The sequence below is a fragment of the Coloeus monedula genome (assembly GCF_965178545.1).
Source record: "Coloeus monedula genome assembly, chromosome: 7".
Classification (NCBI taxonomy): Eukaryota; Metazoa; Chordata; class Aves; order Passeriformes; family Corvidae; genus Coloeus; species Coloeus monedula.
In genome coordinates this window covers 2956066-2980874 of record NC_138787.1, presented here as the reverse complement: position 1 = coordinate 2980874, position 24809 = coordinate 2956066, and the positions used below count along the sequence as shown (strand labels likewise).

The 24809-nt window shown below is 46.8% G+C and overlaps 1 protein-coding gene across 1 annotated transcript in view; it reads left to right on the top strand.

Moving 5' to 3' along the window:
• The window catches only part of VWC2L (von Willebrand factor C domain containing 2 like), a gene marked incomplete at both ends in the record, with an annotated part of 43379 nt that overhangs the window by 4566 nt on the left and 14004 nt on the right, over positions 1-24809 (top strand). Inside the window, one exon of the mRNA XM_082284767.1 lies at positions 12143-12272. Within this exon, the coding sequence (XP_082140893.1) occupies positions 12143-12272 (130 nt within the window). The remainder of the gene's footprint in view (positions 1-12142; positions 12273-24809) is intronic.

The following is a 24809-nucleotide window of genomic DNA, read 5'->3' as shown; positions in this document are numbered from 1 at the left end:
ACCCTGCAGTTGTGAACTTGGACTTGGGAAACACTCTGGGCATCTTTTGGGTGCTCTTCAGTGGCTGTCCTCCTTTCTGCCAAGCACAGAGCTGCAATTTAATCCAGCCATTGGCTCTGCCAGCGCTTGTCCTCTGCTGCTGACTTTATTTGCCTGCCCTTCCCAATGACTTTTCCAATTTCTTATCCTCTCCCCTTCCACCTTTGCTCCTCCCAAACCTATCCTCACTGAAAAAGCCCCTAGATGATGCCCAAATATTTGTCCTTTGCATCAGCACAAGGGTGGAGAGATGGGAGAACAGCCCTTGCTCTTGCCCTTGCCTTTTCCTTCACACTGGAAAAAAAAAAAAAAACCAACAAAAAAGCAGGAAGGGTGAAATTTTTGCTTCTAGGGCAAAATCTCTGCTGACTTGAAAAAAGCCAGGATTTTGTTGCTAAAGTTCTGCTTTATTTTTCTTTCCCCTGTTCCCTGCCACTATATCTTAAGTTCATTGCTTTGTTTTGTCCACAAATCACCTGTAATCCTTCAGTGATGGTTTTTGTATCTTGCTGACTTTATGTCTTCTTGAGCAGTGCTCTGCACAGTGGGGACACAGCTCTAGCAGGGTTCTTCAGGGTGTAATCAGAAGCCAAAATATATGAGGGACTGTATAAGCACAGCATTACCATACACTAATTCTCAGCTCATTATGGAAACCTTTACTTCAGAGTAGTGGTACCTCCTTCTCCTTTGTTAATGCTCTTTAAAATGTTTTATTAATGCAATTATCTGAATATAACTGAACAAAGCAAGGCCTCTCATCAAAAGGCACATGCAGGCAGGTATGCAGCTGCTATCCCAGGAGCTCTCAGCCCCTGAATCGCAGTGTGTCCATCCTGATGCTGGAGAAAAGGAGGCAGTGAAAGCAAAAAGTGATTCCCCACCCCCAGAACTGTGCCAGAAATAGAAACTAAGTGCTATAAACAACAGCCTGGCTCAGACCACCAGGTACCCAGCCTAGGAGTGCAAGCTTATCAAATATGAATGGAGCACTTGAGATGTTCCAGAGTGTTACTAATGGGGTGGTGCTCTTAGGTGAGAAACAAGAGTGTGGCAGTCCTGGGTGGAGAGGGCCAGCACGTGGCCTCCGTTTTAATATTGGCATTTTTCTCTCCTAGATGTGTGCAGCAGCATTTTTTTCTACTATGACTCAAGCAAGTGGGGCTTTTTCTTTTTTTTTTTCCCCTTCTTCTTCTTGTGTGTTCTGCAATTTCACATATGGCTAGAAAATTGTAATACAAAAGAAATTCAATAACGTGCCTGTGCTTTAATAAAAGGAGGCATGAACAATGCCAGTTCTGAAGATAGCATACAGCCATTGAAATCAGACAGGGGAAACAGAACATCAGTCAGATGGAAAAGTATGATTTATTATCTTCCTCCTGGCAAAATTACAGTGACAATGTCTATGCAAAGGAATCTAAAATTACTGACTTACTGTATTTCTGTCATAATTGGTAGCAAGAAAACATACTAAAATAGATAGGTCTGTCACATATTGATCTATAGTGAAACCTGTTTTTAAAATTATGCTATGTACTTAGCTACTGATTTTGTAACATATATATCACATTATGCAAATATGTCATTACAGTAGGTGAAAGAAGATGGGCTTTATTCAGAATTCAGCTAAAAAAATCCATGGAATTTTCTTCCCTGGATCACAGCAATACGTGGGAGGCCCCAAAAGCTCAGAGCTCAGTAGCACTGAAATGGGTGAGACCCAAAACTTGAGCATCCCCACAATTCAGAATCAGCAGGAACTGAGCACAAGCCCCCTGTTTTAGTCACAGTGCAGAAGCCCAGTGCAGAATTCAGCCTGTACGTGCAATCCCAAAGGATTGGTATTTTTCCAGTAAATATGACACAGGAATTAATGTGTGCCCAGCATTTGTACTGCCAGAGCTGTGGCTGGGCTTTGAGTTATTCACTCCAGGAAACAGCCCATCAGCTCTGCTTGCTTCTAGAGTAGAGGCTGGCCAGGGAGCTACCAAAGGAGAGGGGATATCTGTGCACAGGCAGAGGAGAAGCTCTGGCACTTCCCCTGCCCTCCCTCCATTGCTGCTGGAGCCTTGCTGTTAAGAAAATAGAATATGTAGGACATGCAGGTGTTACCAAATCCTTCCAAGAGTGGTAAAATCAAGTCTGAGGCTTTATTATTGTGCCAGATAATGCTCAGTGTGGCCAAGGAGAGAACTGGTCATCCCTTGGCTCTCCCAAACTGTTCATCTCTGTCACTCAGGGTGTTTCTGTGGGGCTGGTGAGCAGGTGATCCTCAGGTCATTAGCTTAGGAAGAAGGATGTCATCTTTAGAAACATTCACAGCTCATTGGTGAGAAGGTTTTAGGAAACTATTTCCTACCAGAGCGTGGGGAAGTGCAGGTATGCGTTGTTGCCACTGGAATGTGCTCTATGCAGAATTGTATTCATTAGAAATAATGCTCAATCAGCCAATTATTCTAGTTACTGTTTTTAAAACTGTAATTAGATAAGTTATGTAGTGACAATGCTCAGTCTGCTTGCAAAATAAGGATACATGAGACTTCTTTACTCTGTTCTGTGGTAATTTCAGAGGTAATTCTTTGGGAATTACAGTAAAATCAGTATGCTTGGAGAAGCAATAGGGTTTGAAACAGGTCCTGAAAGCAGGGAATCTTTCAGTCTGCTAACTGTGGTCATCCCAGTCAGCAAAACCTTTCTGACTGAGGGTTAGCCCAGTGTGCTCCCTGTGTAAGCAGACTCCAGTGTATTCTTTCATCACAGATAACCCATTCAAACCTATTTTCAGTTCGCATCCTTCCCAGCTTGTGCTCATAACCAAATGATGACATCCCCTGAGGGACAGAAACCTTCCAGACCTTGCTGGCTCCTCTCCTGAGGGTTTAAGCATTGCCATGAAGCACTGGATGCAAGGGGCAGACAGGATGATTTGGAAAATGCCTTCTCCTTGGTGACAGCTTGTAAAGAGCTGCAGGTTCTCTGCTGCCTTGAACTGCTGCATCTCTGTGGATCCCAAGTGATGCACTGGGATGTTACACTGGTGTGAAGTTTAGTACCAGTGAGATACTTCTCTGTGGAGTTTGCATGCTGCTGAGCTGAGGCAAGCATTCAGGAGGGAACTGCTCCTCCAAGGGGAAGGAGGTAGCGTGTTGGGATGCCAAGGGGATGCAGGAGCTCCTGCTGCAGTACCAGGGAGCAGCTTCCCTTAGGGCACGAGAGGTGCAACACCACAGGCAAGGCCAAAGCTGAGGGTGATGGAGCACTGCAGTCTGCGGTGTGGGGCAGGAGGAGCTCCCATGTGCCCTTGGCTGCTGCTCCAGCCAGGAGTCACCCACCAGTCCATCACCCTGCTGATTTCCAGCTGCCTGAGTGTGTGGGGACATGGAGCTTGTCTTGGAGCAAAGCACAGAGGCTCAAGGTTTGTGTTCAGCTAGGCTGAATAACTATCACCTGGGTATCTTGTGAGTAAAACAGTCCCTCACCGTTATAAATCTGTAGCCTGGCCAGTATTGTGGCTATCTGACAAGCCAGGTGGGAAACTGAGGAGAAGGAATGGGACCAAGGTCCAAATCTCCCCAGTGATGACTGATTGTATTATACCTACCTCCATAATAGAAATTCAGTGTTTTATCAGTACCCGGAGCTGATCTCGCCACCTTCTCCCGTCTCTCATTGTGGACAAAGGAGGAAAAAGCAGATTCAGGTATAGGGAAAACACATGTAAAAGGGATCACCTTTCTGACCAGGTCCTCGGTTCCTTTCTCCCTGCTCCTGGAGGCTTTCTGCTAGATACAGCTCCTTCATTGCAAAAGCCAACCAGGAGGGAGTGGAGAGCAGAAAGCTGCCAGCTGGGCTCACTTTCCCTGCTGACATTAAAAGGAGCTTAACAAATATGAAGCACACAAAGACATTTTGTCTGTGTCTGAACAGGGCTGTGCTTCGCACATTGGAGCCACAGTCCCCTCTGTCATATCCGTAACCTTTCAGAAGGAGTCCCCTTCCCTGGGCACTGGGCATGTCTGAACTAAAAACTATTGTAATCTAGTCATAAAAATTATCACCAAAGTAATAGAGAGCTCCAGTCCCCTCAGCCCCAGGGTAGGTGAGGTGCAACTATTGTAAGGAATAAAATGAGACCTATATCAAAGCAAAGAGAGAGTTCTTATGGAAGAAGTGCAAAGTCATGTTTTTACAGAGAGCTTTGCTACTGCTCTTGGGAGAGAAAAGCAACCACGAGACTGCAGATACATGGCTCTGGTGGAAAAGGGGCCAGCACTTGGCTCAAGGTTGTCTCTCTCATCAGCTAATGGAGGAGTCACTCTTCAGATCCAGACATGGTTCCAGGAGCCTTTTAAACTCATCAAATTGTGTGGCACAGGTCAAATCTATGAGTAAAAAGCTCCTAAAGCCGTCACAATCCTGACTCATCAGACGTGGGCCCAAGATACCCAGGATGAGGCACATCTTTTGTGCCCCTTGTCTGCCTTACTGATCTGTAGAGCGCCCCAGGAATGTTTACAAAAGAATGGCAAGGATAATGTTGTTTCTAGTTATGGACAGGCATGGCCTGGGAATGAAGGGAGGAGAGGAATACACGACCTGGGGCGATTAGAGCATCCCTGTGCCTTTCCATCTCCAGAATCCAAGCCTGGTCCCCAGCATATGGAAAGACTTTTATGTTAGTAATATTTGTGTGTGTGTTGAGGGCTCCTTTAAAAACAGGATCTCAGCATCTGATTCTTCTGCTTCTTGAAAGCCAGGTCCTTGGTTTAGCCAATCTGCAGTGTGGTGCAAGCATTTTTCAATTTTTGGATGGCAAAGTTCATTTGTATTGCTAGTGCTCCATATAAGTAGGATACCGCTCCAATTTTTTCACTGCAGATAAATTATCTAATGACTTAGTCGTTTTTTCCTGTTGCAAAGTCATTTGCAACCTGATGGTGTTTTCAGTGAGTGTGCTTGTCTACGATTACTCAACAGATTGTTTATTTGAGCAACTTTCCACCTATGGAAAATCTAAGTGGTTATGGTTTCTGTACTATAATTGATATTGTATCTCCACTAGCTGGCTGGATGATTTTTATTTTATTAAGTGACAAAAATGAGAGAAAGTTTTGCCCTTTGCAAGTTTTTGTATTGGCACATACAGAAGAGCCATTTACCAAATTTTTAACACAAATTAGATGGTTATTTATGTGCTGCTAATAGTGAAAGCCAAGTGAGCAGCCCAAAAGAGAAGTGGGCGGGTTTCAGTCTCATCTTCAGGTGGGACTTGTTCACCAGCTCCTTCTCCACAAGTTTGGCACCTGCAAAATTTCTCAGCTGAAAGCTCTCTGAATTTTCCTGCAATCTTCTGCTAATCTGCCTGAGATCACAGGCAATTTCAATAACAATGAAAATGATTCTAATTTCTCCTCCAGGAGTATCTCTGATGAATGCTATCCCAGTTCCTTTTTTATTCCTCTCCCCTGGTTTATGACTTCCCACCTCAGCCATAATGCGGAAGCCGTTTTTGCCTCCAAATTTATTCATCAGGTCCTTTCAAACTTTCTTTCCTTTCTTGCTTCCTGCCAATACATTCCCCACCTGAAACTGTAGCTACAGAGATAATTTCCATCAGAATTGCCATTGTCCTTAGTATCATTAAAAGTTACAGCTCCTCTTAAGATGTAAGTGCCCAATTTGACAGACGTCACTCTGCATCGCTCTGCTTTTCCTGCTGTTTTGTCTGCATTGAGCAGGATGCCATCAGTCCAGCCTGTCTGAGGGGATTATCTCTGCAAGTTTCTTGGAAACTAGAAGAGGGAGAGATTGACAGCAGCGATGGTTTTCAGTTTTCCTTTCCTTGGAGCCCAGCACTTGCAGGGGATGGGACACATCCAGACGTGTAGGCAGGAGGTGTGTGTGGATACAGCTCGTGGATCTGAATCTATGGCAGGGTGTGCAGAAGTGCCAGGTGAGATCCATTGCATCCCAAACCACCGTGGCATCAGCAGAAATGCAGAGGCTGGCACCTCGTTTTTAAGGGGTTGGCACTTCTTTTTCTAATGTGTTCTCGAAGGGGGAGAAAGCATTTCAACTCCATATTCAGTAAAACTGCCGTGAGAAGCATTTTTTTCCCTTTGCAGTATCACCTAGAAGAGGCACATCCTTACCATGTCCTTTTTGGTGTTTGAAGGAGCTGGGAGCTGACATGCCTGATTTTGGTTTGCAGTGGTACCAAGAGTCCCGGCATCTCCTCTGCCTTTGCTCTGATGTGGTGGCTCCTTGGGTTTCCCCAGGGCTCAGAATTCTAACAAGCCCACTGGTTTAATTTTGTGCTTATACCCCTCTTCAAGTGCCAGTCAACCAAGCAGATTTCTCCAGTCATTCTGACCATGTTGTAAATTCACCTGTGACTCTGAAAAGGCCCCAAAATCAGGTATACTCAATTCAGTGGAAATACTTGGATTGTCTTCCACTGACTTGGACAGCCCCTGCAAGATGATCAGTAGGTGCATTGCAACATGACTAGATGGTTGTAAACCCTTACACGTAGCTTTTCTACTTCGTTCCCCAAAAGAAAAGTCCAGGGTTCCTGATACAATAGTTGTGAAGTCTGTATTGCTCTCTACCTGTCTGGTAGAGCTGTGTGTGACTGGTGAAGGGCTGTTGTGTGTCAGGCAGCACGAGAACATGGTCCTTACACACCACTTCATGGGACCTTGTCAATGAGATGAAGCCTTCCAGGATGGGATTATGGGACATGCTTGTACAAAAACCCTTTTCAGGTTTAGCTGTAGGAAGGAGGGGGAAGAGAGCAGCACAACAAATCCTGATAACTGGATCTCAGGCTTTGAGCAGCCTGGCTCTGGCAAAGATGTAAACCTTCTTCCATGAGGCTGAAAACCCAGGTACAAAGAAAATGCCACACGATTCAAGGCCTTTTCTTGGAAAAGTGAGGAGAGGTCCAAAGTGTTAGGAAATGGCTGTGCTAAACATGCCTGGAGGAGCTGGTGTCTAAATTCATGGAGTGGAAAGTCTCCAGGAGTAACAGGTCTCTGTACAGTCAGTTTTATTGATGCAAGATCTGCTGGCTCTTGAAATACTCAGGTGCCAAATAGCACTTTAGTCTTGGAAGGCTGCTTGGAAAATGAGCAGCATTTTCACAGCTCCCGGAGGGGTGTGAGCCTCAAACCCCAAATATGAGTGAAGCCAGCTGGAAGAATCCCAACTGATCACAGGGAACTGCAGCCTTGAAACTTGGTCTGAGACATCTCCTGAGCTGGGTGACATGAAAACTAGTTAGCCTTGTCAGTGTGGCAGCAGAACAGAAAAGTGAGGAAAACTGGTTCTTATTGATTGACAGAACAAACAGGTGAAGAAAAAGTGTCAGTCAGATGTCATCTTCAGGGTTTTTAGTTTGTCTTAGGTAAATCCCTCCCTTTCCCCTTCTCCAGAGCTGTTTGTGTAGAAGCAGCTCAGAGTGACGGACAAGCAGACATACAGACAGAGAAATCCTGATTGCAGGCAGGCAGGAGGAGGGCTGCAAAAGGATGTTTTATAGATACAGATATACTTCCTCCATTCTCTCAGGGAAAATATTCACCACTCTGTGATGAGCGTTTGCAGGGCAATGTACATGCTACAGGAAAGCCTTTCACATGTTCAGGGCAGCAGAGAGGTGGCTTAGGTGCTGTAGTTGTGGGCAAGGCATGAGCTAAGGGAGAAATACGAAGATGAGGTTCAGTAAGTACTTGCAACAAGAGAATTCCTATGACTAAATGAGATGACTGGGGTGCTTCTTGCAGAAGCTTCTTGCAAGATCTTGCCAAAAATCTTGAGGTTTTGTGTGTCAGTTATTAGTGTGATTGTACCAGCTGCCTTGGTCTAAAAGCAATGTTTGATTCAGATCTCTTCTGCTGTAGAAAAGCATAAAAAAGTAGATTTAAACGTTGAGTTCTATATCCAGATTTTAATTTTCTTTTCTCCACCCTTCCCTCAGGTTTGGGGATAATCAGGTTTGTAGGCCATTTCCTCAAGAATTGTTAGATCAAGTGATCTCTCTGGCTGTCCACCAGTCCTTTTAGAGGACTTGAGGGCCTGCTCACAAAATAGACCTCTCAGAGGTATGAAATTTCTGTGGGTTTTTGGAACCTTGTAGCTGACTAAAGAAGGACCCACTTGGTGCCCAACCCTGTAAGAGAGGAGTAGCTTATCACTGAGAGGAGTAGCTGGATGATGTTAGCAGTCATAGTTCCTACGTGTGCTGGCATTTGCTTCCAAAAAGAGGGTGAAAGCAGTGCGGAGCTGGTGTGTATGGGTGTGAGAGTGAAGATTAGGAGGTAGGGCACCCATATCCTGTTTGGCTTCCCGATTTCCCCTGCCCAGGGTGTACCTTGTTTTTCATTCTGTTTCCTTTGCTGCCTTTTTCATGTGTTTGTTTATATCATCTGTCAAGTTTATCATTATGTGCTCACACACATAAAATCTTTATTAGCCATGTGTATTTTCTATTCTCTGTTCTAATTTTCCTTCCTTCTTTCTTTGTTAGCAAACTCTGCTGATGGCAGATGTTTCCCATTTGACAGCACCTGCGACTCAGGTTTTCCAGCCTCACAGCAGAACGAGTTCTAGCTCCCTCCTCTGGCCATCCCGAGCTGTGTGATGGGGCCATCCCACACAGGAGCAGGGGCTCGCAGTCCTCCTTGAGATCAGTAGAACAGAAGAGAACAAGAAATTGGGCTGTGATCTCAGGGGTGGTTATGAATGGGTTGTGCTGCTCCGGTCTCTTTGAACTGACTGGCTGAAGGAGAGGGGCATCAGGGTCAGTGCTGAGACTGAGAAGGTCCTTTGTGCTCTGTGTCCCATTTCAGCTGCTGTTAAAAGCCCTTAAGGGGTGGATAGATGTTGGCCACATCTGCTTCCCACCAGCTTGGCTTGACTTGGCCACTATGCTGACAACAACATCCAAGAACGTATTACCCCACTGGCTCTCAGGGTCAGCACTCTCAGCCCCTTTAGAAGTGGAGATGGGGTAAAAAGAATTTCAGTGCTTTGCACTGGTTTGGCCAAGTCAAACTGCTCTGCTGACTGATACCTTCTGCAGAAGTTTGCTCCTGATAGAGCCATTTCTGGAATCATACCTTGAGCAGTACAGGACTATGGAATGGTGCAGACGTGTATCCGTGTTGTGGCTGGGCATCATGAGCACCCTTTTCTTTTGGGCAAGGGTCAGAAGAATGTTTCTTCACCAACAGCTCTTGAAATCCTGGCTAATAAATCCTTCCCTGGAGAGTTTTCTAAGAGATTATTCTGCCTTGGACAGGGGAGTGAATAAATTACCACCTTTTGTGATCCTTTAATCTTAGCACTGTTTCTAGAACATCAGTTTAAGGGACACGAATAAAGCATTTGCACTGTCCATACAGGATGGTGTCCTCTCTCCTTCCTGCTCCAGAAAACCTGCTGTATTTTTTCAGTATTCTCCTTCAATAGGGATGAGAGTTCCTTTCCTGGAACTGTTGTTTGAACTTCAGTGACTATGAAAGTGTAAACCACCCCTCTTTCATGGGGGATAAATCTTTAAATCAGGAAACAGGAGACAAAACTTCAGGACATCTTCTGCTGGTTCCCTGTTTTTCATTGGTTCCCAATTTGTCATTTTGCTTCTTGGTCTTCCTGCTGCCTGTACCAATAGATAGAGGACTTTTTGGCCAGTGTCCCATAGTTTTTCCACAAGAAGGGTAGCACCAGGGAAAGTAATAGCTTGGATGCAGAGCCTGCAGACCACAGTTTCAAAATGCTCAATCAGTGTGCTTGGGGCAGAGTCCTTTCTGAATGGGCAGGGATTTGCAGATCGCATCCCAAAGCACATCCCATGGAAGAAAGTGCCAAGACACTCATAAACCAAGTGGACAGGAGGGCTGGAGTCCCCCATGGTAAGCAGCACTGACGAGTGAGCTGAGTGGTCAGAGAGAGGAAGATCCTGGTGGCAAGACCAAGTGGCTTGACCTTGATACAGCGGGGAAGAGGAGGTGGCAGAGAAAGGTCTGGCTCGTGTCAAAGCAGCCTTTTCATTGGTGGCTGCTCGCTCTGTGTTCTGCCAGGGTGTGCTTTCCATCTCTGATTGCATGCAGCTCTTCCTGCTTGGAAAGCTGCTCCCAGCGTCAGGCAACATCCTGGTTTATTACAGTGTCATTTTCAGGCTACACCACCAACGCTGAGGCAGAAGATGTGTGTGTCATGTCTCATTCGCTCAGTCGCAGAGTCATTCAGGGGCAGCTTCTGCTTGTGCTGATCCTCTTTGAGCTGTAGATTGGGCTGCAGCCCTGGAAAAGCATCACCTATTTCTTAGCATTGCAGCCACTGGAGTAGTGAGGATGGGTGCAAGCCCTGGAGGAGACATCAGTGAAAGCTTCCACAAATCACAAGATCTAGTTCTGCTGCTCATATAATTAGTGATTAAAATGAGTAAAAACAAAGCAGCAATTTTCTTATTGATCCCTCAGCAAATATCTCTATTTTCTTTTGTATTGTTTCTTCTTATTAAATAGCCTTGAATAAGAAATGTCAGTCAGATTTAGATTTAGATTCCTGGTGCTTCAGACAGAAATCAAAGCAGAATTGAAAGAGGAACGATAATTAGAGAGAGGAATTCCACCTCCACACACTTCTTCCCTTGCTCAAGGAGTGCTGATTTTATCTAAATTGCCAAAGCCGTGAGCAAATGAGAGGTGATGGGAATTACAGACTGCAGATGCTGAGACAAAGCAAGGGAAGGTTTAATTAGTGCATTTTAAGGTAGAAACGAATTTCCTGGGAATAAATTATTAGACTCAAGACACACAGAGCTTCTTGGAGGTGAACTGAAAAGCTTTTTACACACCAGAACCAGGGCTTGCAGGTTGTATCTGTCTTGTAGAAATGAGTGACCTATCACTGGGGTCTGAAACACATCAGGATGAATCCTTCTTTCTTTGCATCCCACTTAATTCTTTAATATTGAGGAATTCCCACAGCTGCAGGTTCACATAAACCAGAATTTTTTTTCCAATACCCTCATTTACTCATTGAAATGTTAGTAATGGATGCTGAGAAATCGGGAGTTACATATCAAACCTGCTGGTACTGAAAGGAAGTTTCTTTCCTTTCAATTCTCCTCTTATTCTGCTTTCTTAGCTCTGTTGCCATGCTTTCATGACGCTTGCACACTCATAAGTCACTGGGAACCTTAAAACACTGACCTTTCTGTTTTCAACAGATTTTTGCAGCTTTTTAAAGGTTGAGACAGTAACAACTGTGCAATTTGGAGGTGGATAGAGATTCCTGGCTGAATTGATGGTGCTGAAACAAAACCATTTAGCTGGGTGCTTTAATCCAGAATTCCCTTACTCAGCAGAATTACTCAGTTTCTTAATTATTTACGTATTTTATGTGAGCCTGTTGCTCACAAGCCTTGTTGAAGCAAGCACGAGAGGGGCCAGGTTGAGATCTCATGGTTGTGTTATGGAAGTGTTCGCAGACCCCTGATGCAGGTGCTGCACAAACACAGAAGAAAATGGGTTTGCCCCTCCAAGACCAACACTATTCCCCTCTGCCCTGAAGAGTGGGAATGAAAATACCCCAAGAGGCCGGGGGATGGACAGGCCATCCCAGCAGCACCTTTCCAACAGCTTGGGGGTGGCTGGCAGTGGTGGTCTGCGTGAGAGATGGGTATGGCCTGGAAAATCAGCCTGTCCTTCCTTCCTGGAATGAACCACCACTTGTGACCTTCCACGAATCCTGCTCTTCTTCTGGCCAGATGTGTAACATAAAACAGATGGGTAGAGAAAGGTACAACCTAGTGACTGCACCTCAGCTTTCTTGGCAAAGGGACCTAAGGCCCTAAAGGACCCCTCACTCTGTGTGGGAAAACAAGGCTGACGCTCGCTGGTTTTTGTGATGCTGTGGTTGCATATTTCAGCTGGTGCTCTCTCGTGCCAGAGGTTAACTTGTATCACCCATGATGAATGACTCCGTCAGGGGGTATTGAACGCTGATGTGTTTATCTTATGGCAAGATGGGAATGTTGCAAACTTGTGAGCTGCGGGAGGCAATGGGCTAATTTGAGATTTGTTCCTAGCCCTCGCCATGCGAATGGTGTCGCTGCGAGCCCAGCAATGAAGTTCACTGTGTTGTAGCAGACTGCGCAGTCCCCGAGTGTGTCAACCCAGTCTATGAACCAGAGCAGTGTTGTCCTGTCTGCAAAAATGGTAAGAAAGAACTGTGTTGGCTTTAACAGAGATATAAAGGAAACATTTTATTGAAATGCTGTTACTGAGGTTTGGTTCCATCAGCACGGGCTGGCGTTGGGGCTGGTCCTTCTCTGGTGCTTCAGTTATGGGGTAAAAATTAAAGCTGCCCTTCCTGGCCTGTGTCTTCTACTTGAAGCAGATGGAATGGCTGACTTGACAAAGGTTTTATAGGATTGAGTCCTGATATCAGTGATTGTTGTTTATGTCTCTGCTTTTTTCTCAAAATTAGTCTAACAGAGACTCAAATACATGAGAAAAGAGAGGGTCATTGTCCCTACAGCAAGAAACCAATGGTTATTATCTAAGACCAAGGGAAAACTCACCAAAATCAATAGCAGAACTTTTTCTGTGGCCAGTAAGATGCCCACCAAGCCCAGAGCATCATTAGCTGTGTACTGGAGTCGGTGTGTAGTGCTGGCCCTCATTGTCCTGCTGAGGTGATTTCATGAATTAGAGTCTGAATTAGTAGATTCATCAATACTTTCAAGAAATGTTTTGGAATGACCAAAAGTACCTCTTTGGAAAATAAATCTGTTTCCGAAAAGGTCTCCCTGGTCTGGTACCACAGCCTGTACTCACATATGTCTCTGATGTGAAGACAGATTAAAAGGTAAGGCAGCTGCACATAAACCTCTTCACAGCTTTCTGAACATGTAAGAAATGGCTACTTGGATTCATCTCTTTGTGTTTAGAATTCACTATCCGTGTATATTTGCTCTCACATACATCACCGCTGCTGGATAAGAGTAATGGTTGCTTTTGTACCTAAATGAAAATGTTGGTAAAGAAATAACATTTTCAAGACATTTTCTGCTCTTTAAGATGGAGTAAAGGCACAGAGTTGGAAACATAAAATATTTTTACTGAAGGAACTTGAAAAATTAAAAAATGTTTGGAATATTATGCCATCAATATTACTTGAAATCCTGTATCTGTATTTTGTTTCAAAAATACTTTGTCAGATTCTCACTGAGTTTTGTGTTTCTGTTGTAAAGCAGAAAATGTACGTAGGAAATCTCATTGGTTTGTTTTTATTGACAAAGTTCAGAGGAGAGGTGTGTTACCAGCTCTGCGCATCACCTTTGTGGACAGCCCGCTGTGCTTGGGTGTGAGGTTTCCCATCACACTCACCAAGATCGGTGTCCTGGGTTGGTGACTCGGGGGTACCACTGGCTGTCACCGGGCCTGTCACCAAGCTCAGACTCATCCACACCCCAGCAAACACCTCTGGAGCGTGTGTGGCCTCTGTGTTCCCGTCGCATGTAGGGCACCATCCCACATCCCCTCATTTACAAGTGGCAGCACATCCCATCCAGTTTGCATCACATGAATCCAACCCATGAGCATCCCTCAGGCTTCCCAGGAGTGCAGGCTCAGAGGGGCCTTCACACAGGTCCAGGAGCTGCTGGATTCTTCTCCCAACCCTTCACCACCATGAACAATTTCCCCAAGAACCACATTCCCACTTTGGGGCTTGGTGACTTTCTGTGTTGCAGTCCCCGACATCCCTGGTGACCAGGGCTGAGAAGCATCTTTGTTCCCACAACTGAGTGCCCAAAACATGAGGGGGAAAGGAAAAGAGCAGCTCCTGCTGGTGGAGACAAGGACAGGACGACAGAAGGAAGGCTGCATGGAACAGAGTGAAGTGATTGGAACCCTCTTGGAGAAGCCAGGAGGCTTCATCCATGGTTGTACCAAATCTCTCCCCTCCTCTCTTCACTCGTCTGTTGGGGATACACATAAAGCTCTGCAGCTGAAACCCATTTTAGGCAGGGGTGTATTTCTCACCATCCCCTTCAGAGCAGGGAGTGCTTTGGGGATCCTGGTCTCTGCGGCTCGCAGTACAGCTCAGCCAGTGGAGGGTTGTGGCTGTTCCCTTGGGATTGAGGAGCACATCTGCATGGGGATGCTGCGGGGGGAGCTGAACCCCTCCTGGTGTCCCAGCCGGGCTGTAGGGATGGAGACCCCTCAGCTGGAAGGGCTTTCTGCTCCTCCTGCTGCAGCTGGAGCTGGCCGGCTTATAGTTGGCCCAAGCTTGCAGTTTTGGCTGCGTCCTTCACAAATGTAATGAAGTAATTCCCACAGTGATAGGAATTAGTAGGCACCAGGGCAGTCTCCTGTGTTGTGGGGAATCTGATGATCAGGGTTTGTCACTGCTCTTGGACATGCTGAGTGTGGCACACACCGTTCACCTTTCTCTTACAGTTTGGGAGATTCAAGTGGAAGTAGCAGCCATTCCTGTGTCTCTTCCCATCTGAATCTCTCTGACACATCCTAATGAATAAGGAGCACAGTGTTTTCAGCTCTGTGTTTGTCTTGAGACCAAAGTTTTATCTTTCAGCTCTCCATTTCAGCCAGTCATTTAAAGCTCAGTTTCACAAATGCAAGAAGATAACACAAGCTGACAGACCCACTTAAATGACTGAAACACCCCTTTTTAAATTTATTTTGTTTTTTCCTTCCATTCAGTAGCTTTTGTTTTCTGTCAAAGTGGTGAAGACACAGTGCCATGTTCTGGTGTGATGAAAAGATTTTAGTCCCTGTGGTCATAATTTCAGATTGACAAACTGAAGAGCTCAAGGGATTACGTTGTTGGGGGGGAAGTTAATCTCTGTGGTGCAAATCCTCAACTCAAAAGCTACACCTTAAAATTTTGGTACGGAAAATCCTCATTTCAGGTAAAACACAGCCCTGCATCATTTGCTGTACTCTGCTAGGAGCTAGGAGCATGGCTTGCCTGCTTGTTTAGCTGTTGCTGCTATTAATGAGAAAATAATTTTCTTTCCATACAGTCAGGTAGATTTTCATAGCTTTATTAATTACATTTTGCCAAGAACAGAAGTGCTGGGTTTTGGTGAGCACTGGAACAGACTGCACAGAGAAGCTGTGGCTGCCCCATCCCTGGAAGTGTCCAAGGCCAGGTTGGATGGGACTTGGAGCAGCCTGGGAGAGTGGAAGGTGTCCCTGCCCATGGCAGGGGGTGGAAAGGGATGAGCTTTAAGATCCCTTCCGCCCCAAACCAGTCTGGAATTCTGTGATTCTGTGATAATGCAAAAATCCATTGATTTTAACATTCCTGACCTGAAGATTCATAGAAAGCCAACACCGATTTCCCTCCCATCATTTAAGAGCAGTGTGAACAAATGGCTTTGGAGATTTGTTCCTTCTTGGCTATAGAAATGAAATTGTTATCTCGTGCTTCACTAAACACAGCAGCTCATGCAAGGCTGGCTGTTCCTGGCAAGGGATACCACATTCCACACGGAGCATGCGGACTTCACTGGGAGGCTCAGATTTGGGGCTGAGGGAGGGAGAGGACGTTTTCTCCTTCGTGTCCTATCATCCAATTTGTCAGAGTGGATTTTAAGGGCGATGGCTCCAGGTGCTGCGCAGCATTTCTGTCACAGAAATGAAAGGTCACTGGATTTCACGTTTCCTGGTAGTGACAGACCACAGAATTATGGCCCCGAGTTGTTACTTCCACTCACTGTGACTTCTCCAGACACACAAAAGTGTGTCACTGTTGTTAACTCTCTCCTCTGCGGGATCCCAAAGTTGCCTGTCACTGGTAGAGTCCAGCTCGTGGTGCCACCATTGTGTCCCTCCTGCCTCAGGTTCTGCTGCAGCTCAGTGACAACATCCACCCACTCCGCCTGTGCTGGAGCCTTTCCGGGCAAATATTCCCAGCGAGGTCGGCATGCTCCTGTGGCCAGGGCTGTCGAGGTGCCTGTGTGGTGTTACTGGGCCCTTCTCTCCTGACCCTGCACTCTTCATTCCCAGACCTCTGTTTGTCCCTCCCCATAAACCCATCCACTGCTGTGGGGTGAGCCCTGCTATTGGTGGGATGTGTGTGTTTTAGCTCCCTTTCTATGCATCACTTGGAGGTTGCTCTTCCCATTTCCTTCAACCCTTTGGATGTGGTCTGGGAACAGTGCGGGATGCTGGGATGGGGGGCATCCCCAGTGTATCATCCCTCACATGGCTTAATCTGGTTTAATCTGTGATCCAGATTAAATGGGTTCCTCTGCTTTGCCAGCTCCAAGCGACTCTCACCTACTGCAGTGCACAAAGGGAGAAATTCCCTGTGTTTCATTTTCTTGAGGTATGAACTAAACAAATACTATAAATTTTTGGGTTGGGGTCTGGTTTGACTCTAATTTAATTTTTGTTGTCATCAATCCTCAACAAAAGAATTTGTTACCCAATGAGCCAGATAAAAGCTAACATGTCCACAGTAAAATATCTCCTGGCGAGTGTGCTTACTCAGCCTGGGCTTCTGGAGACATTAGTGATGGAATACTGGGCAGCAGGAAGACATTTCGTAGATAATCTGTCACTGAGTCTTTAATTAAAGTTTTAAATTATCACAGTTGATACAGATTTCCAAGTAAAGAGGCTGATCCTGCCATCCACACACAAGTAAAAGATCCCTTTGACCTTCAGCAGATTTTACATTGGTAAAATAGCATGTCTTCAGGCAAAGCTCTTGTGGGTATTTATTATAATGTGCTATAAATATTAATAAATCCCTACAAATGTCTTCATATCTGAGGGCATGAGCACAAAAGTCAGTAAATAATAATTTATTTCTGTGCGTATAAACCCACATTTTCCCTAAGCTTCTCTCTTAATTTACTGAAATATAAACTCGTTGCTCATTATTTCTCTGTTGGAGTTAATTTGAAATAAGCATTCTGCACCCCAGCCTGATCCTGCTGCAACACTGCGTGCTCAGGAAACCCCCAAGGATTTTCCCAGCCCCTTGAAACCTTTCCTTTGGCAAACAAATCGGTGTTGCACATGTCCCTGAGTGAGTTTTCCATGTCTCTGTGTAGAACAACACCCGGGGGCAGACCTTTGAGGCTGCCTTTTCTTAGCAAGTGCTGTGAAGAAATGCATTTTTTTCTAAGTGGGAGACTTTTGGGAGTCCCCAGGGGGTGTCCCTTTGGAAAAGCTGTGCCGTGGGCAGTGGGGCAGTTGGTGTCTGGACATGGGCCAGGCTATTCCTGTCCTGGCCAGCCAGTTCAGAGTTGGTCCATGAACTTCATTTCCATTCCCAAAGTAAGCAGGGCAGGAAGTGTGGATGCCACAGAAGGAGGCACTGGTGATGCAGTCATGGAGCAGGGAGCTCTTCCTTCCCAGCCAGGGATGCAGCCAAGCCACTGCCCAAGTACTGTCCTGGGAGGGCAGTGGGAGCTGCTCATTTTGCAAAACCCTTTGGGATTTTGCAGGACAAAAGGCTCCATCTCAATGTAAATTCTTTTAGGTGAAGGTAGTGGATTAACAGTGCATGTTGGTAACCAATACTGACAAAAACCCTTCCCCACATGGTCTCCATTGTTCCAAATTACCGCTGTCTTGAAAAGTGCCAAGATTTTAATATGGAATAATCCAGTGGCAGTGCTTTATTGCATAAATGTAGCTTGTTATTTATCTGCAAGATGTGGATCGCTGAAGCTCCAGGTCATTGTTTTGGAAAGCTTCTGCTTCCAACTTGATCAGTGACAAAAAAGACAAGGAAGCATGGAAAAAAATTACTAAAAGTGTGAGGAAAAAAAGAGGGAAGGATTTGGGGACAGGAAGTTTTGTCTGCCATTTGATTATATACAACTGTTGGAGGATAAAGGTGACACAGAAAATGTGGCAAGAGGATGAGAGAAGACTTCATATTCATTTACTTTGTGGAAAACAGTGATTTGGAGCCATGGAGAGATCCCTTTAGAAAAAGTAAAAACCCAAACCAACGACTAAATAAAATTCCATTTCTAATTTATTTCAGAAATTCCTGAAATGGCCAGATTTTAAGATTGCACTTAAACCCCCTTCAGTCACAGTCTGTGCAATGTGCTGGTTGGTTGTGCAGATGCAAGGGAATGTGCCCAGCCAAGGAGAAGAAGTGTTGCCCAAGCCGGATTTTGCTGGACTCCACCATCCTCTCCCCAGGTCCTGGCAGCTGAAGGCAGTAGCATAGTGTAGCCACCTCACCCTCCATGGCTGTGAATTACTGATGGCAGCCAACTTTTGGGGCACCTGGTCACCCCCACGGCCATCATTCCCTTCAGGTGTCAGCCTGAGAGGCCACGGGAAGGACTGGATAATGTTCTCTGTGATGACCAGCAGGAGTGTGAACTGTGGTGCCCTATTAGCTCAATTAAAGCAGTGATGTGATTACCAGCAGAGGAAAGAAAGGATTGATTTGAAAGCTGGTAGAAGATCAAGACTGAAAACAAGGTATATTTGGGCCAGGCAGACACCAAGCTGACAAAATACTCCAGTACTTGCTTTACTGTTCCTTGAGAAGCCATTTCCCTGAAACTGATTTTCAGTGGAGCTCGTCCCTCTGATCGCTTCAGGCCAAGGGGTTAAAGGCACATAGATGCTGAACTTGCCGGTGAGAATTATTAGACATGCAAGCATCTGTCAAGAGCTAGATCCTCCATTGCTTTGGAAATCTCCAACACTTGGATTATCCAGATGCTTAAGTGCCCTGCTGAGTCAAGATTGATCTGCTCCCCATGATCAGAGCTGTTGGAAGAGTCCTCTATAACAGTGAAAAGCTTTGGAAAAGTTAAAACTTGCAAAATCAGCCGTGCTGGTGCTGGACAGCATCGGGGAGAGCTGAGCTGAATCTGTCACCTCCTAACGTTTCGGACGAAGTGAGACTGAGAGCAACAAGGGGGAGAACAAAAAACCCCTGAACTGAGCAGCACTTAATGTGATCAGCTCCATCCCACAGCTCAGTGCCCGCACAAAACCGGGGTGCTGGGCTGTGCAGTGACAGGGATGCTGCTGGAAGAGCTCCGTTCCCAGGCAGCTGCAGCCTGGAGCCAGTGGGACAGCAGCCCCTGAACCCAACGTGTTCACCTGCACAGGTCACCTGCTGCTTCCCACGCCTCTGTGCGCTCTGCCTCTGCCCAGCAAGCAAGAAAGGGATAATTCACAAATTAAACACGACAGGAAAAGGCTCTGCCCGACTGCTGAAGGCCAGGCAGGAGCTGAAAGCTGCTACCCTGAATTTGTACCCCAGGTCCTAACCATGCTTCCGTGCTTCAAATGAAGCAGAGTTCAAATGAATGTAACAGGCACCCTGAAGAGAAGGGTCAGGGAGGATCATGAGAAGCCATTTGTGGGATGGGACCAGCTCCAAAGCTCTCTTTCAGCGGACACGGCTCTCAGAGACGTGGGAAATACATTTCCTTCATTACTCTTCAAACTCAGAAATACTTACCAAGAAGCTTTTGCTCGTAGTGATTGTTTTCCCTTGGGGAAATGTTGCTGAAGTTTGTGTGCACTGGCATGTGAGAGTGGTAGTTCAAGATTCACTATCATCATGGTAGTATCTTGCAGAGAAGGGGCGGGTTAGGGGTTTTTTGGAGGGGAAAAGTTCCTAGATTCAGGTTGGGAAGCCAGGTTCCTTTGCAGAACACAAGGAGCTGGGGCAGTACTGAAATTAAAGCAGGCATCATGTTGCTGTTCCCCACCTGATTCTTGGTATGACTTTAAAATACCAAAAGTGACATTATGATCCAGTGACATTGCTGTAAACCACTTTGCTGCAACAGAAGCCTAAAGCCAAATCCTGTGTCGGTGTCACTTGGTGTAACACACAGCATTGTTTTACTCTGATTTACTCCACCTGACCTGCTGATGCCTCTGGGTGGCTCAGTGGCACATTGCAGGAGTCTGGGGTGTTTTGCATGGTCAGGGTTTCTGAAAGGATTAGAGAGGTTTTGCTTTGGCTGCTCTAGGAGGTTGGGATTACGAAGCGTATCTGTATGAGAAGAGGGGCAGACACTGTCTTCATGTATTTCTAATTTAATGAATGTTTAATGCTTCTTTATTGGAGCCTACACGTATGTAGAGTAGAGGATTTTAACAAGGGGTTGACTTATGTCAAATAATTTATGTTTGAGCTGCTCTTTTTACATGAAATGCAGACTTTATAGAGCAAAGAGACTCTAATGAAAATATGAATTAAAGATTAGAGCTAAGCAAGTCTGAGAAGACTTAGAATTAAGAAAGGCGCTTAGAAGTTTTCTTCTCCTGCTTCCTTTCCTTCCCTCCACCTTTCCTACATCTCCATCCCCTCTCCTTTGGCAGGGTGCTGCATTTCAGGGCTGCCTTCTGTCCCTCCCACACGGGCACAGCTCCGTGAAGGACAGCGGGGCAGGAACCTCAGCCTGGGTGTTACTGTGTGGCCGTACACAACCCCGGCCCGTCACTTGCCAACTCACCCATCATTTTGGCTGGAGAGACTAGAAAGTGGATTGAAGGTGTGTTTTCTTCATCTCTCTCCCTGATTGGCTGGTGAAGTGCATCACCTGGGCAGAACAAAAATAAATGCAGTTCTGATGGAGCCGTTTGCCAGAGGGAGCCATAATTTGGTGTAGTACAACCAGGTGAGGGTGCAAGGACATGGTTCATGGGTGGCAGTGGTGCTGCTGTGTGACAGTGGTGGAGCTGTGCTGCCTGTGGGAGGTTTCTGTAGGATGGGGAGAGGCTGGGACAGTGCCAGCCATCCCACAACTCCCTGTTGTGTAAGGTGCTCTTCTGTCCACAAACATCAGCATCCATTTCCTTCCACCCCCTTGGCCCACTCCCTCACTCTCAGCTGCCTCTCTTCACATGCTGGCTTTGCACAGGCGCTTTCAGCTCTCAGTGCAGGTCACCAAGCCCAGCACCAGGGCACTGCTCCTGCAGCATGAGCCTTGCCTTGGCTCCATCCCTGCAGCACAGGCTGCAAAGAGCTTGACTGCTGCAGGGGTTCCTTTCTTGCTCCCCTTGTTCGTGTTTCAAAAACCCTTCTGCAGTGTTGATCTGAATTACTACCCAAGGCGGAAGAGCTTAGGTTTGGTCATGAGGAAATAAAAGCCTGGTGGGAACGAGGAGAGGATGCTGCTTTCTTTGCTGTGGCTGGTGGGGTTGGCCTTGGTCAGTTCTATGTAGCTCTGGCCATGTTGATGCTGCTCAAGGAAAGAGGCTGGGCAGAGGACTTGCCCATGGGACCCTATCAGCACTTTGTAATTGGAGGTGAACTCCAGGATGTCCATTTTCCACTTGTACCTGCTTCTGAAATCCTAATCCCCTCAAGGAATTCGCTGAGGAGTTCAAAGAAAAAGGAGTAGTTATGGACTGGTACCACAATGGATGCAAACTGGTGTAACTCATTTTACATCAAGTAAAACACAATTTGTCCCAGTTACAAATGTTTTGTGCCAGGTAGTGCTGGTAGGGAAGCAGTTTGTTAGAATAAATGGAGCAGGACCTGATGTACGAAAAAGAGAAGTGCTGATGTCCTGCCTGGGGATCTGTTGAGAGCAGTGGATCTGTGTGAAGATGAGCACACAACGTTCTCCCCAGCCTGACAAAGCTCAGACTTTTTCACTGCAAGCCGCCTGAGAGTATTTGAAGAAGATGGAAATATGTTGGTCAGAAAATGCTGACTCACTGAAACCTCTGTGGGAAAAAGGCCAGTTAAAGCAAACTCACTGTTTGTATGTTAAAAAGGGTTGGGAAAAAGCTGGAAGTGATGAGATGCCCTATTTAATGCTTTTGGAACAAACTCCTCAAATCTATGAGGGTAGAAGGCGTGACATGGTTTTAGATGTAGACCTTTATTTCATACTTTGGAATATTTCAGTGGAGAAGACAGAAACGAAGGGGCTTTTTGCCCTATTACAGACAGCCTGCTCTGATTTTTACTAAAACCAGAAAGTGTTCACACCTTTGACTTTCCCTCCCCGTGTGAGTGGGAGAGGAATAGGAGAAATAGCTCCGACTGTGATGGGAAATGTCCTTCCTGCTTGGCTCTCCCTCTCACCTGGGTAAGTAACCAAGTCCAGGATTGACGGAAGCTGACAAGAAGAATGGAAAGGGACTATTAACAAGGGGCTGGAGTGACAGGGCAAGGGGGAATGGCTTTCCACTGACAGAGAGCAGGTTTAGACATTCGGAAGAAATTCTTCCCTGTGAGGGTGGGGAGGCCCTGGCACAGACCGCCCGGAGAAGCTGCAGCTGCCGCATCCCTGGAAGCTCTCGCCGCGTACAGGAAGGGCTACAACACCCAGGCAGTGGCCGATCCCCGTCAGGCGCTCGGGCGCAGCGCGTCCGTGCCGAGCCAGCCCGGTTTGCCAAAGGCTCCGATTTCCTGAAGCTGAGCCGCCGCTGAGTTTCCTCCCAGCACAGCCTCGCTCGCTGGTCTGTGACTCATCCCCCCCGCTGACGTCCGAGGGGCTCCTCCCGCATGAGGATTATCGCTTGCCCGGGCTGCGTCATCCCCGATCCCGCCGGGAGCGGCGGCCGCGCTGTGCTCGCAGACCCTTCCCGGGGCGCGTCCCCCGCAGCCCATCCCGCGGGTCACGGACCGGGGCAGCGGCTGCCGGCTGCTGAGGAGGGCTTTTAGCTCGCTTTTCTTCACTTGGTGCCCGCCAGGCTCCGGGACCCTCTCTGTGCTACAGGGAACGCGGCAAGAGGGAATTTCTGGTTACTTCTCAAGCTGTGCCAAACAAAAAAGAAATTTATTACAGGCAACGTCAAACTGTAATTGTTAAATCGGAAATTAAGTGGGAAACTCTGATAAAAATGAAAACCTGCCCACGATAGTAACAATTAGATATATTTGCTGTGTTTTGTACAGAAACCACTTTTTGTCTGGGCTACATCATACCCTCCCCAGAGAGTGAATACGCTGTGATCCAGTTCCTGAGGCTGATGTTAACTGGCCTGTCTGCCTTGCTCCAAGGGAAACATCCATGCTTGGTGTGCAGCTGAGGATCTGCCCACTCTCTCATTCATCCTAAGAGCTCGACAGTGAAGGTTTCACATGCAGAAGAGTCAGGGCCAGTTCCTGTGCCTGTATGAGCCCCTTCTTGGACAGTTTCACCCAGACTGGAGAGACATACCTGCCCAAATGCTTATTTGGGTTTCCCAGTTGAGTCAACCCCGGAAATAAAGGTGGCTACTTTTCTTTGCAGATTTAGCCTAACTTGCATCTATGGATCTAAAGGCTGGAGGAGAGCTGCTGAAAGTGGGATGGCCTCCACGGAAGGCATTTCAAGCCCCCAGCAAAAAACAACCAGGGCCTTCCTTGCTCCTGTGTTGTGTGCATAGTGTTTTTGCAGTGTGCACTGCCCCTTCTCTGCTTGTTTTCTCCATCTCAGGGAAGTGCTGCCTGCGCTCTCCCCCTTGGGTTCATGTGCCCAAGCTCCTCTTCTAACCTAGGGTTAAAGTAGCCAGAGATGAGAGGAAAGGAGAGCATCAGCTAATTAAGAGCAGTGGCAGTGTTGGTGCTTGACAGGTTCACGTGGGATGCTGAAGGCACTGTCAGACTGCCTGGGACAGCCTGTGCCAAGCAGGCTGGGCTCTTCCACCCATGGATGCACCAGCGTTCCAAAGCTCTGTGTGAAAGCTTTTCCTTGCTGCAATAGGATTTGCCAGATGTGGAGGTGAGGCTCAAAGTGCAAGGAAATGTGTGTGTTTTGCTCCTGACTGAGGTCTGGGCTTTCTAGACACAACGTGCTCTGGTACAGAAGTGTTGGCACAGGGAAGGCTGCAGTAACCCAGGGATCGCATGGGCTCGTTGAATGTTGGCTCCGAGGTGGGGCCAGCCCAATGGTTCTCATCACTGTGCATTAATGGGTCACGGCAGTGGGGGTCAGCAAAACATCATTGACTTTTTGTTTTCCACTAATTTTTTGGGGAAAAAAAATTAAATAAAATGCCCCACGTAAGCTCATCGTGTCACAAACTTCCCCAGCTGGTGAGGTGGAAGCAGCAGAGGGTCTGTGAGGGGCTTTGCACCCAGCGTGCCAATAAAGAGGAGCCCAGAGGTCTAGGCTGCAGCCCCTCTGGAAGGTGGCACACACAAAGGAGGGGAAGAGCTCCTCACCCGAGGGAGCAGTCTTCTCTGAGGCAGCTGTGAGGGCACGCAGGCGGAGGCAAAGAAGAAGAGAGGGGACTCTCCATACGGATTCCACGCAGAGGTTTATTCCGGTGAAGGGACAAGGACAAAGAGCCAAATTTTTGACAGGGTCCAGGGGATTCTATAGTGGGGCTAGGGAAGGCGGGGAAAGGGATTCCAGCCAATGAGATAAGGACAAGTAGGCGGTGTAGCAGTGAAGGAACCAATGGGAATAACACATAGGGGGACTTGGGGAATGAACCAATGGGGTGTCGAGTACACAGCATTTTGTAGAACTAATACATCTTAACTAGGGAAGATGAATATACATGTACATAGAACTGGGAGGGGGGAAACATGAACTAATCATAGGGAAACATGTAAATCATAGATCTGGGGGATGGTGGGTTCTCACCCTCACCACGGAGGGAGCTGCTTTAGACCTCGGTGCCTGACGACTGCAGCTTGGTGTCGGTGAGATCTTCAGTAGTTAGAGGGCTGGAGCCACCTACACTGGTACAGGTCTGCCACTGCTGGCAGCCCTGGCACCTGCCAGCACCAGGTAGGACTCCTGACAAATGCCATGAGCACCACAT